Source organism: Ictalurus punctatus, chromosome 17 (assembly GCF_001660625.3).
Source record: "Ictalurus punctatus breed USDA103 chromosome 17, Coco_2.0, whole genome shotgun sequence".
NCBI classification, from domain to species: Eukaryota; Metazoa; Chordata; class Actinopteri; order Siluriformes; family Ictaluridae; genus Ictalurus; species Ictalurus punctatus.
Window position 1 is genome coordinate 25,123,395 of NC_030432.2, and position 11,011 is coordinate 25,134,405.

At 41.6% G+C, this 11,011-nt stretch overlaps 4 protein-coding genes across 5 annotated transcripts in view; 2 read left to right on the top strand and 2 right to left on the bottom strand.

Moving 5' to 3' along the window:
• The window catches only part of yipf1 (Yip1 domain family, member 1), a 4,681-nt gene extending 4,363 nt beyond the window's left edge, over positions 1 to 318 (bottom strand). Inside the window, exons 1-2 of the mRNA XM_017491203.3 lie at positions 182 to 318; positions 22 to 70 (exon numbers count right to left, since the gene is read on the bottom strand). Coding sequence (XP_017346692.1) covers positions 22 to 55 — 34 coding nt within the window. The 5' untranslated portion in view covers positions 56 to 70; positions 182 to 318. The remainder of the gene's footprint in view (positions 1 to 21; positions 71 to 181) is intronic.
• LOC128635293 (zona pellucida sperm-binding protein 4-like) overlaps positions 1 to 11,011 on the top strand; it is a 181,519-nt gene that overhangs the window by 41,316 nt on the left and 129,192 nt on the right. The window lies entirely within an intron of this gene.
• On the top strand, positions 762 to 5,230 carry lrrc42 (leucine rich repeat containing 42). Its single transcript, XM_017491164.3, has 7 exons — positions 762 to 1,524; positions 1,603 to 1,734; positions 1,856 to 1,974; positions 2,723 to 2,808; positions 3,309 to 3,422; positions 4,048 to 4,126; positions 4,795 to 5,230. Exons 1-7 carry the CDS (start codon positions 1,061 to 1,063, stop codon positions 5,070 to 5,072), a joined length of 1,272 nt encoding a protein of 423 aa, XP_017346653.1. The 5' UTR covers positions 762 to 1,060; the 3' UTR covers positions 5,073 to 5,230.
• On the bottom strand, positions 6,639 to 10,817 carry LOC108278019 (piggyBac transposable element-derived protein 4). 2 transcript variants are annotated; one of them, XM_017491139.3, is made up of 2 exons: positions 9,857 to 10,817; positions 6,639 to 8,636 (listed from the first exon to the last, which is right to left on the bottom strand). In XM_017491139.3, the coding sequence occupies exons 1-2, from the start codon at positions 10,117 to 10,119 to the stop codon at positions 7,058 to 7,060; spliced, it is 1,842 nt and encodes a 613-aa protein (XP_017346628.1). In that variant the 5' UTR covers positions 10,120 to 10,817; the 3' UTR covers positions 6,639 to 7,057. The 2 variants fall into 2 exon arrangements, with proteins under 2 accessions (XP_017346628.1, XP_017346627.1); XM_017491138.3 differs by having other exon boundaries at positions 6,641 to 8,639; positions 9,857 to 10,131.

An 11,011-nucleotide genomic window follows, 5' to 3' on the forward strand; every position in this document is an offset into this window, starting at 1 on the left:
TGAGTGGAGAGAGACACTAACCTTGAAACTGCAGAAGAAAGTCTGTATTGGCCATCTTCAGTGTCTAAAGCTGATTATAACACACACAAACTCAGACGATGACGTATAATACATGCGCAAACATTTCATTTGTTGATAAAATTAAATGTACCTATTATTTAACTCTTCTGTTAAGACTTACCTTTTTTAAAATATCCAGCTATAATGTTTAAATCATTTGTAGAACTCCTGCTTTTATTAAAAAAAAACAAACACTTGTCCTACATATCAACAGAGCCGGATCTTACTTCCGCAATCAGATTACGTCACACAGATACCGGAAGTAAAGTCTTCAGAACTGAACAATTTTTTTTAATAGGATTCAGTAGGACTCTGATTTATGGATATAAATCACAGTAGTGATTGTATACTCTATACTTTATTTGCGATATGTTTTTGTTTCTGAAATTATTGTAACAGTATTCCGTTTATCGCTGTGTGAAGAAAAACTACATTTCCCATGAGCCACCTGTTGAAAACCTAGCTAGCGTTAGCGCGTATCCGAGATTCCCGAGCCAGCACGTTGATTAGCCGTAGTTATTTTTATTCTGCTAATATAACCAAATGTAGCTGTTTTATTGCGATAATTTGTTTATTTGTTGTTGTGTATAAGTGTTTCGTTAATGTAGAATGTTTTGTCGAAAGATTTACTGCTACGCTGGCTATGGACATCGAGTACATTGTTTACATTGTTTACATTTAACGTCAAACGTTTTCCCTTGAGCGTCTTCCGGAAGTGCGGAGTGTTCTAGTAAATGTGGTTCTCTGGAAACAACCGGGTCAAACACTTTGGTTCCGTTCGATTTGAGAAGCGATATTTATATTTTATTAAGGTTTGTGATTTAGATAGCCTTATTTTTAATACTCATTTATTTAGATACACAAACACAACAATTTCGTAGCGTATATATAGAGGACACGCTTTTCACATGCACGTGAATGGCCAGAGATTAATTTGGTCATTGAATAATTCCATAAGAAACAATAATTAGTCTATTAGAAGCACTGTGGCTCAGTTATAATGTATTCAAGTGGGTCAAATGAATATGGATGTGGGAGCGTGTACGTTCGTGAAAAAGGAGAACTCCACCTTGTAAACCCCACAGGAAATGTGCCTCAGTACCACAGACCTAAATCATCGTATAAATTATTCGATAAAGATTTTTCAGTCAGACTCTGTATTGACCGATTTCCACCCGCCAAATGTAAAAAGAGAAAGGATCACTTCGTCTTCACCTACAACAGTGAAGGGAGTCTGCGCTACACGGCAAAATCGCTGCTCGATATATCGTTACTGTTTATCGCCGGGAATATCGAACACGTCGATTCCTTGATCGGTTTCCCCGAGCAAATGGCCGACAAGTTATTCGCAGCGGCTGAGGCGAAACAGAAATTTGTAGAGCCTTCTACCTCTGTGAGGGGGTTACAGGTATTTAGCGAGGCCTACAGGGAACTTGTGTTAAAGTCGCTGTGTTTGAGAGACAGGTGAGGACAAAAAATTTGTGACAGGAAGTTTGCGTTATTTTCACTTTGTTAAACCAGGCATTATCGTCGTACTTCCAGGTGTCTCTTGCTTTCAGAAAGGATGGAAGAGATTCGAGTATTTCATTATTTGGAAACTCTAGATCTCCACGGATGCAGGTTAGGTGACTGCCATGACTTTTTCAGTCACCTAACATCAGAGGCTTGTTCCAGGTGGGTTATATTTAAAAAAAAAAAAAAAAAAAAAATAGAAAGAAAGAAAATTGATAAATCTGTAAATATAAATGAAAATGTGAATGATTAGCTGTCTCGTATGGTTTTTTTCTGACTGAAGGCTTGTAAAGTTGTTCTTGGGAGCTAATGATCTGTCAGATAAAGGCCTGCAGAGACTGACGGCGCCGATCAGAGTGATGAAAAGAGGCCTGGAGAACCTGCAACACCTGGACCTGTCGAGTACGTTCAGCTTTCAGCTCCGTTTCTCTCAGTCTGAGTAAAAAAACACTAATAACGCAGTACAGGACAGCTGGCACAATCGCAACATGTTTGTTTTCTCCAAGTTATATCCATATAATGTACAAGTGCATCGCTAGCTATGTATCCATCCAGTTCTGTGGATATCGCATAAAAAAAACAAACAATGGAAACACCAGATGCGAATAAAATCTCCAAAATTGAGACGGATCATTTAAAAGAACTTGATAAGAAGACATGCGAATAAACTACGATAGAAACACATTTACTGAATAAATTCCTCAGTACGCATCCAAAATGTCATGTGACTTTGTCTCAGCAAATCATGTGATTGGATAATTTTCTCAGAGAAGTAAAAAATGGCGGAGAGCGAGATGCGCCGGTTTCCCCGGGAATTGTCGATTTTGTTCTCTGGAACACACGGGATGGAAACGGTGCTTTATTCGCAGGCGTTTTATTCCAATAAGTTAAATTCGCAACGTGGATGGAAACACAGCTATAGTGCTGTAAAAAGAAAAGACAAGAAAAACATCTGGGTTTGTTCACATTTGCTGGAGATATTTTTTGTAAAACCCATTTTGTGCCAGGGAAGTACAAAGGAAATCTGGAAAGTATTTCTCTAAGAGTCCATACTCAACACCACCACCACGACGATAACTACAGCTCTCTTACACTACTGGAGTGTTAAACATATAAACATTTAACAGCATTTCTTTTTCCTCCCCAACAGGTAATCCACTGACGGAGAAAGGACTCGGATATTTAACGTGTTTTCAAAAGCTGCGCGAGCTGAACATCTCTGACACGAAGGTCGAGGTGAGCTCACACCTTCAGACATACGGAAAGTCACGCAGAGCTCCATGCTAACTCCTAATAGCTGGAAAAGATCATTTAGCGAGTGGAAATATCTTGAATACCTCAGGCTGTTCTTGGAAGCTTTTACACGTGTCGGGCTTTATTCTATCGACAGATGGTTTTGCTTCCTTCTAGAAATATATGCTTAAAATGATTACAAATCCGCCAGTCGAACAAGACTATTTCAAGCTGGACATGACGAAAGAAATGTCTAGAAATAAGAATTATACTGTAACGTTCGACGTTCTGAGATTCCGAGACGAGTCCAGCGTAATCTGTTCTTCAGAACGATAAAGTTTAAACGTGAAGCTATTTTAAACTCTGTACAGTGTGATAATATTACCCGGTGGAAAGTGTAGAGTTTATATCGTGATGTTAAACTGCTCATGTGGAACTCTAAATGGATCTGAAAGATAGTTTTGACTGGATTCTAATAAGATGAAATAATAATTCTCTTTCAGGCGAACGCATCGCTGAAGAGCTTCTTCAGGAATAAAATGTCGATGGTGTTTTCAGCGTCACGGCTGCAGACGTTCACGCACTCGGCGTGTAAAACCGACGGCTGGGCCGAGGAGGTAACCCTGACCACGTCTAACTCTTCATTTAAAATGCAGAAATGAATGAGTGAATCCCCAAGCAGGTGAACATGAACCAGGAGATGTGGAAAACCCCGATCTGACGCACTGCGTCTTCTGCTTCTCCACCAAGTTAACTACGTTCTGTCTGAACCTCACAGAGCCTTTGCTCGCCATAACGCATGTTTGTGGAAATTGTTTACATCCAATTCCAATGACTTGCTTTAAAACAAGATCTTGGCGGCCCGGAGTATGTAAAACCTAGCTCCAAAACACATCTACCATTTTCCAAAACTAGCAACCCTGCTTAATCTGTGACGACTGCGTTGTATTAAACTCCGCCCATACATCCTGGTTTGGCTCGCGTGTTAACCGGGAAAGAAGCGTAACTAAATTCAGGACAGGTACGCAGGTATGGAAATAGCAACGACATAGAGGATCATGGGTAATTTTTCCAAGTCGAATAAAATGCTAAAAATTCCTTTTAATAAGATTCCCATTTTAATTCTGCTCTTAAAATCACTACAAACATCCCTCCTCCATGTCATTTCACTCACATGCATGGTCATTAAAACAGAAACGCTGTGTTCATGTTGTGACGTGTTTTTATTGATTCGTCGCTCAGGTAATAAACCAGTGGGAAACGAAAGCTGCAGAACTGCCGCAGAAAAATCCAAAGCCAAGAACAAACGCATTCCAGTTCTGTGAGTTGAATCCAATTTACTTTTATTTATTTACATGCTATTTTTTTCTGTTTGTTTACGTAGTGCTGTTTACTAGCCTGAATACACAAAGATTAAAACTTTTTTTTACTAATGAATAACTTCGACATGCCCCTCTCTCTCTCTCTCTCTCTCTCTCTCTCTCTCTGAGTCTGATTTCAGATGTAAATATCACAATATACCACCATTATGTTAAATCATCACTTTTGCACTTTAAACAAGTATATAAATACTATAAATAAGCATGTGCTAATGTCCCTGTAGCTAACAGAATAACAGAAAACCTGCCCGAAGTCCTCTGTGGAAATTAGAGCGAGGAGGCGAAATGCGGCAGGAGTCTATTAGAAACGGATTTAAACTAAAAGTAAACACATCCTGTACTGTTCCTCCTGCTGATTTCTGGCTTCTGATTGGTCCTGAAGGCGATGATTTTTAATTTAGCTGCTATAACGTAATCGATACAGACTTATATAAACGTATAAAAAGTGTGCGTTCGTTCATCAATGACATTGTAGCTGTTGGTAAATGGCTGTGGTGTAAGAGGAATAAAACACCCGGGGACGTGCCGTTGGAGGAAAATAATCGACTTCAGCGTCAGTCAGTGTTTTACTGTTTATTTACGCCATGGTGTCGATCTTTTCTCTCGCTAGACGGAAGGGAGAAGTTTGCGCGAGAGAGCTTACGTTCTGCGTGTAACGATTCCCGACGTGAAGACGAGACAAACGTCATCCACTTTCACAAGCTGGACCGTCACGCTCCGTCCCAACACGGCGCAGGTACGCACACACTCCTGAACACGCAGGCTGGAAAGAAGAGGAAGTTCAGCACAGAACAGGAGGAAGGCGGTAACACACACTCCACAGCCAAGCGCTCTGCGTCTCTGCGTCCGTTATCAGCTGAGGACTTGGAGCTTCTCGATAGTTACTGAGCAGCGTCTCTCTAACACCACACACCGACACACAATGCGATATTACTGTGTGTGTGTGTGTGTGTGTGTGTGTGTGTGTTTTCTGGGAAACAGGATGAGTTTTATAACTATAATAAATAAATGCTATAAACTATAATAAAGGTCTGATGTTCTCACTAGATCCCTTCAGAGGTGATGTTAGCGGTGTGACGTCGCTTCCGTCTTCTTCCACTTTGTGACCGTTTCCATCAGGATGTTAACATCAGAGACGGTCGAGTGACACACATCACTGCTTAAAATACGAACGAGGCAGTGGAACGCTCAACATGGCAGCTGTGTTCATCATGTTCATCACAATATATACACTCACCGTCCACTTTAATATGAACACCTGTACACTCATACAGTTATCCAATCAGCCAATCAAGTGGCAGCAGCACGATGTATAAAATCCTGGAGATACCGGTCAAGATCTTCTGTTACTGTTCACGTCAAACATCAGAACGGGAAAAGTAGACTAGCCGGTTTGAGAAGGGATTTACACACACACACACACACACACACACACACACACACACACACACACACACACACACACACACACAACAGTCTCTAGAGTTTACACAGTGGTGCGAAAAACAAAACATTGTGTGGGCAGAAACGCCTCGTGGCTCAGAGATGTCAGCAGAAAACATGAACGTTAACTGAAGCTCTTGACCTGTATCTGTGTAATTTTATGCACTGTGCTGCTGTCACGTGATTGTCTGATTAGATAACGGCATAAAATGAGCAGGTGTTCCTATTAAAGTGGAAGGTGAGTGTAGGTTTGCTCACAAACTGAACAGTAGTGTTACAAGTTTTTTTTTTTTTTACCCCCTTAGGATTTATAGAAAAATTTTATAAACACTGAAAAGGTCAAAAATAATACTAAAATAATTTTAAGTATAAAGTGCAAAAAATGTAGATAAAATCGGCTGCTTCTAGTCAGTTTGTGAAAAAAAAGTATCATAAAAAGATCATATATATGTAAATATATATACAAAATATATATTTTTCATATTGCATGACAAGGTCAATATTATAATCATTGTATCACCCAGCCCTAAGCCCCGCCCCCTTAGCCATGACAACGCCGCATATCCCTGTGCTAACGCATCAAGTAAAAAATTATTTAAGTATCCATAAATGTATGAATTCTACCTAAATGATAAGACGCTAAAGCTGTAATTAACTGGGAGGACTCAACATCATTATCAACAACAACAATTTAGCCACGTGTGGTCGAATTTAGTTTTATGTTTACATGATTTACGCTGACTTTTTATATTTTTAACCCAACAGATTTGTGCTGATGGAATTTCCAATAACAGCTTTGAAGAACAGACAAATTTCAGATCATGTCAAACCTTCAGCTGTCTGATCAGTAACCAGTCCAATCCTGCACCAGTCTGATCCTGCTAACTCGGTCATTGGTTCATAAACACCCCTTGGGGCAGTTTGGTTATTGTGTTTGTCTCCCTCGATACGCAATTCTAATAAATGAACTAAACCGTAATGCTAATCTGCTCACATGACCTGTTAGGAATAACTCAGACCGAGACTGTTTTTTTGTGGCGCATTTATTACAAACAATACACTACATTTGCTAACTCTTATCCAGTGAATAAAATGTACAGTAACTGAGTTTTTATTTCCTGGAAGGAAGGAACTGCTCAGTAAACTCAAGAGAGAATATAAAGTTTACTGCATGAAAATAATGACATCCCTAATGCTAAATCTTGTGTGACTACATAATGCATAAGGTAACAAAATTATTATAATTTTGTTTTAAACATGCTAGGTGGGCAGCTGTAGATTAGTACCATATTATCGTTAGCCCTGTGGAACCATGATGTCACATTAGCATGAGACATGGAGCAGGTTTGTCCAAAAACATGCTTAGGACTTGCCTGAATGCAGAACTGATAAAAACTAGCCGAGCTAACGTGAAGGTCGAGTTGAATTTCTCAGACTTGGTCTTTGTGCCAGAGCTGGAAACAGTTCCGGGTCAGCTGGAGGCAAAGTGGGACGCCACACGCTTTGCACTTCCACGGAGTGCTCGACGACTTCCTGCCTAGATTCTTACTGCAAAGAACGCAGCTTCTGCGTCCAGACGACACGACCGTTCCGACGTCCGAAACCAACACCGGAACAGGTATGTGGTCGCAGGTCTCAGGTTCCACAGGAGGCGTCTGCGGCATCCCGCCGCACAGCTGCGCGATCAGCTCCTCTGTAAACGCTTTGTGGCTCAAGATTACTTCCTGTCGTTGTAACGCAAGCTCTTTGTGCAAGACGTAGGCATTGAAGGTGGCGATGTCCAGAAAATGCAGAAACATTTTGCGGTACCATTTGAGCGTCTTGTGCTGCGTCGTGTAATATCGGGTCAGCTGGTCAGAAGAGTCCACGGCCTCCGTGTGTTCACGGTACTGCGAGACAGGAGACGGGCACGAAAACGTTGCAGTCGTCCACGTCCTGTTTTTACCCTTCACCTCGCACTTGATCGTGTCTCCAGTGAAGGCTGCATGGATCGTGGAGCAAACCGAGACTTCGTCCGTGTCCATCCACTTTACAAACACCACAGGACCGTCCCTGATCCACCTGATGGATCCTCTTCCCGACTTCTTAGTCAGAGCATTGGATGTAGCGCGTGGACAGCCTTTCCTGTGTTCCCGGTACGTTCCACAAGCACCAAAACTTTGAGAGTGCAGATCCCTGAAGAGTTTTGGGCTCGTATAGAAATCATCCATGAACACGTGGTACCCAGAACCCAAAAAGGAACGATTCACGAGGGACGTCACGGCATCGTACGAGAGTCCCCGCCCTGTGTGGTACCATTCCTTTCCTGTGTATGCAACAAAATCCACTATGTACCCGCTGCTGGAATCGGTCAGCGTGAACAACCTGAATCCACACTTTGTGGGCTTCACCTTCGTTCGTTCATCCACCACGAGACTTCTCCGTGGATGATAGAACGCTTTGCAGGCAAGCCGAATCACATCCATCAGAGGTTTCACCAGGAACAATCCATCGTTCTCTTGGTCCTTGTCTGGATCGCTCAAGTGTACGTTCCACGAGATGGTCCTGTACCTGTCCCGCGCCATAACCATTGCTGGGTACGCGAAGGAAAAAATGCTGTTCTGCCGCCAGTAATCACAGATGCGGTCCAGCTTTATGGCAGCCATGTACAGAACCAATCCAATATACTTGTAAAACTCCTCAGTGGTCACGTCGGTCCATTTGTACTTGCACCCTCTGGTGGCGTTCTTGGTGGCCATTTTGTTGGTGTTCCTGCACAGCGTGTTCACCACATCTGGAGCAAAGAAACGTTTGAACAAGTCCAGAGGCGTGTTTGTGTCTGCTGAACTCAGCTGCACTCCAGGCGACCGTGCAGGCTGAAACCGCATCGCGGCCGGAGCCTCGTCGGCATCTCGTTCTGTTTTCCACGACGTCTCGGTTTCACCTGCAGGCGGAGACGGCGAACGGCGACACGGGCGAGATCGCTTCGCTGGTTGTCCAGTAGGGTGTGTTTGGTGCTCGGCGTCTTCACTTCTGTGAACATCACAATAAAAACTGTTTGTTGTTCGTTCTAGCCGACAGAGTTGCGAGACGCAGTGATGATTTGATTCGACAGTAACCGCGGTAAACAATTAAATATTTTTAACATTCAGTGATGCATTATATTCAACCTGTACGTGAATCCAACAGTGCAAAACGTGCACGAGAATTGGCTCTAGCTGCAAGTGCACGGCTAAAGTGCGCTACAGACGAGTTTTTTTCAATAAGAAATTGATTTAAATATATTACTTTCTATGGTGATAAAGCACTAAAAATGGAAAATCTTCATCTTTCACGTACATGTAATTTGGTGTGCGAAATTTTGCGCGCGAGTTTGTTTTGTTGACGCCCCCTCAGTGACGCCATTTTAGTTTGTTTTGCTTTCTACAGGGGTTGTGCTCATTCGGTGTCCCCCACTGTGCTCCAACTGAAATGGCCGGTGTGGTGAAAAAGTAGCTAATGCTACAAAAGTCGTTTGTTAGATGTATTTATTAGATGAGTTAGTTGCTGAACACAGAGAAAAGGGGCCAAAAGCAAGCTCAAAAAGTCGCCACGTGACGTCACAGACTCATTTGCATGTCGAGTTATTCATCATGACATGAATAGTCATAACAAATCACATGAACATGAAGGAGCATGATTTTCCCTTTTTAGTGTTTCATCACGACCGAAAATGATAGATTTTACTTTTTATTAACGGAAATCATTTGTAGTTATGGCGTCACTAAGTAAACTTTTACGCGTTTACAAAATGCTAAACTTTATCAGCGAAAGATTAATAGCGGTGTATAATAGTAGAGAAGTTTGCGATTTGATAAACAAGGCTAGTTTGTTTAGTGGAAGCAGATGGCTGGTCAATAACACGTATAATATTACTTTAAACATCGCTAGTGTAAATGTGACTCAGTAACATTTCAAAATATTAGAAATCTGTCTAAAATAAATGAAAGAAACAAGATACGGTTTTCTCGTGACCTTATTGGCAAATCAAGAGACCCCTAGTTTCTGCCTTAAAATAAACATAAATAAATAACTATCAGCAACGATAAGCAAGTGTCGTCTCTTCCACGTGTTCTGGGTGTGACACTGAAATCATTTGCTTTCTTTAGCGGTGCACTTGCAGCTAGAGACAATTTAATGCACAAAACAAACACATGCTATTAAAAAAATATATATAAAGTAAAAAAAATCAGCAGTCGAGCTGCACGTACACGTCATCCTCAGCAGGGTCGATTCTCTCCTCCTCAGAGTCCTCATCCTCAGGAGATAAACAGTTTCCATCTTCATCATCACTCTCCTCATGAACAACACGCCGTTTGCACGCCATCTTCCTCATGCCAGCGCGTCCCTTCCTTCTGAAAGACTTGACGCGGTAAAATGACGTCATCGCGGTGTGCACGGCACTCGAACAGGTGCGACAGGCATCTCTCCATCTGGTGGAAAAACTATTGGAACGCCATCTATCTACCTCCATCCAAAGCTATTAGAACTCTCTCTATATATATCTATTTATCTATCTATCTAATAAAACAAAATGTATTTTGTTGTCATGTTTGGCAGAATATGTTGACAGGTTACAGGATCTGCTTTTTGATGGTGTATTGGAGGAGCTACAACTGTTTCAGGACTCTCTGAAAGGATTGCAAGTTCCTGACCATATCTGCACACAGTTTCAAAGCCCTGACAAGAGTGAAGCTGTTGCTCAACACACGATTTAGAGCACATTCAATCTGTGATTTTAGTTTATTTTAGTCAAGGGGAGGGGGTTGGAAGCCTGAACAGGTTCCAGTATTGTCTGGGAACTGCTCTCAGATGCGGGTAACAGCACACGAGGGAATCACCACCCTTATGTGTCGGCCAAGGTACCCCCAGCACCACCGGACAAAATTCCTATAGGCCAGGTGTCTGTAGCAACTGAGAGTTAAACTTTGTGAAGTTAGCTTGTACCATGGATCATTGCATTGGATAAAATATGAAAATGTTACCTGTACTGTACAAGGACGGTAATCTGTGAAATGCGGTGTTTAGTTAACACCAGGTCAGATTGTTACCTACTGAGGACTGTTTCTTCCATGTCACCATAGAGCTGGCGATATGTGCCAGAAACTGCTTGCAAAACAAATGGGTTAAGGTTGAAAACCTGGATGCATGCTGCCCCACCAACCTGCTCACATCTGTGCATCACCTACATGTCAGGAGGTAAAATTAATAATAACAAAATGTGTATATGCACTTGGATATATTACAGCGGGTGGATAAAATGATAGCGGGTCTATAAACAATGTGATGCCTTTGGTTTATTAATATATATATATATATATATATATATATATATATATATATATATATATATATATATATATATA

Excerpts from the sequence above, each read along its gene's own strand:
- lrrc42 (XM_017491164.3), top strand. The coding sequence starts at position 1,061 with ATGTATTCAAGTGGGTCAAATGAATATGGATGTGGGAGCGTGTACGTT. Across the intron at positions 1,975-2,722 it reads GCAACACCTGGACCTGTCGA|GTAATCCACTGACGGAGAAA; the intron begins GTACGTTCAGCT and ends CCTCCCCAACAG. Across the intron at positions 4,127-4,794 it reads AACAAACGCATTCCAGTTCT|ACGGAAGGGAGAAGTTTGCG; the intron begins GTGAGTTGAATC and ends TTCTCTCGCTAG.
- LOC108278019 (XM_017491138.3), bottom strand. The coding sequence starts at position 10,119 with ATGGAGGTAGATAGATGGCGTTCCAATAGTTTTTCCACCAGATGGAGA. Across the intron at positions 8,640-9,856 it reads GACCCTGCTGAGGATGACGT|AAGTGAAGACGCCGAGCACC; the intron begins GTACGTGCAGCT and ends TGATGTTCACAG.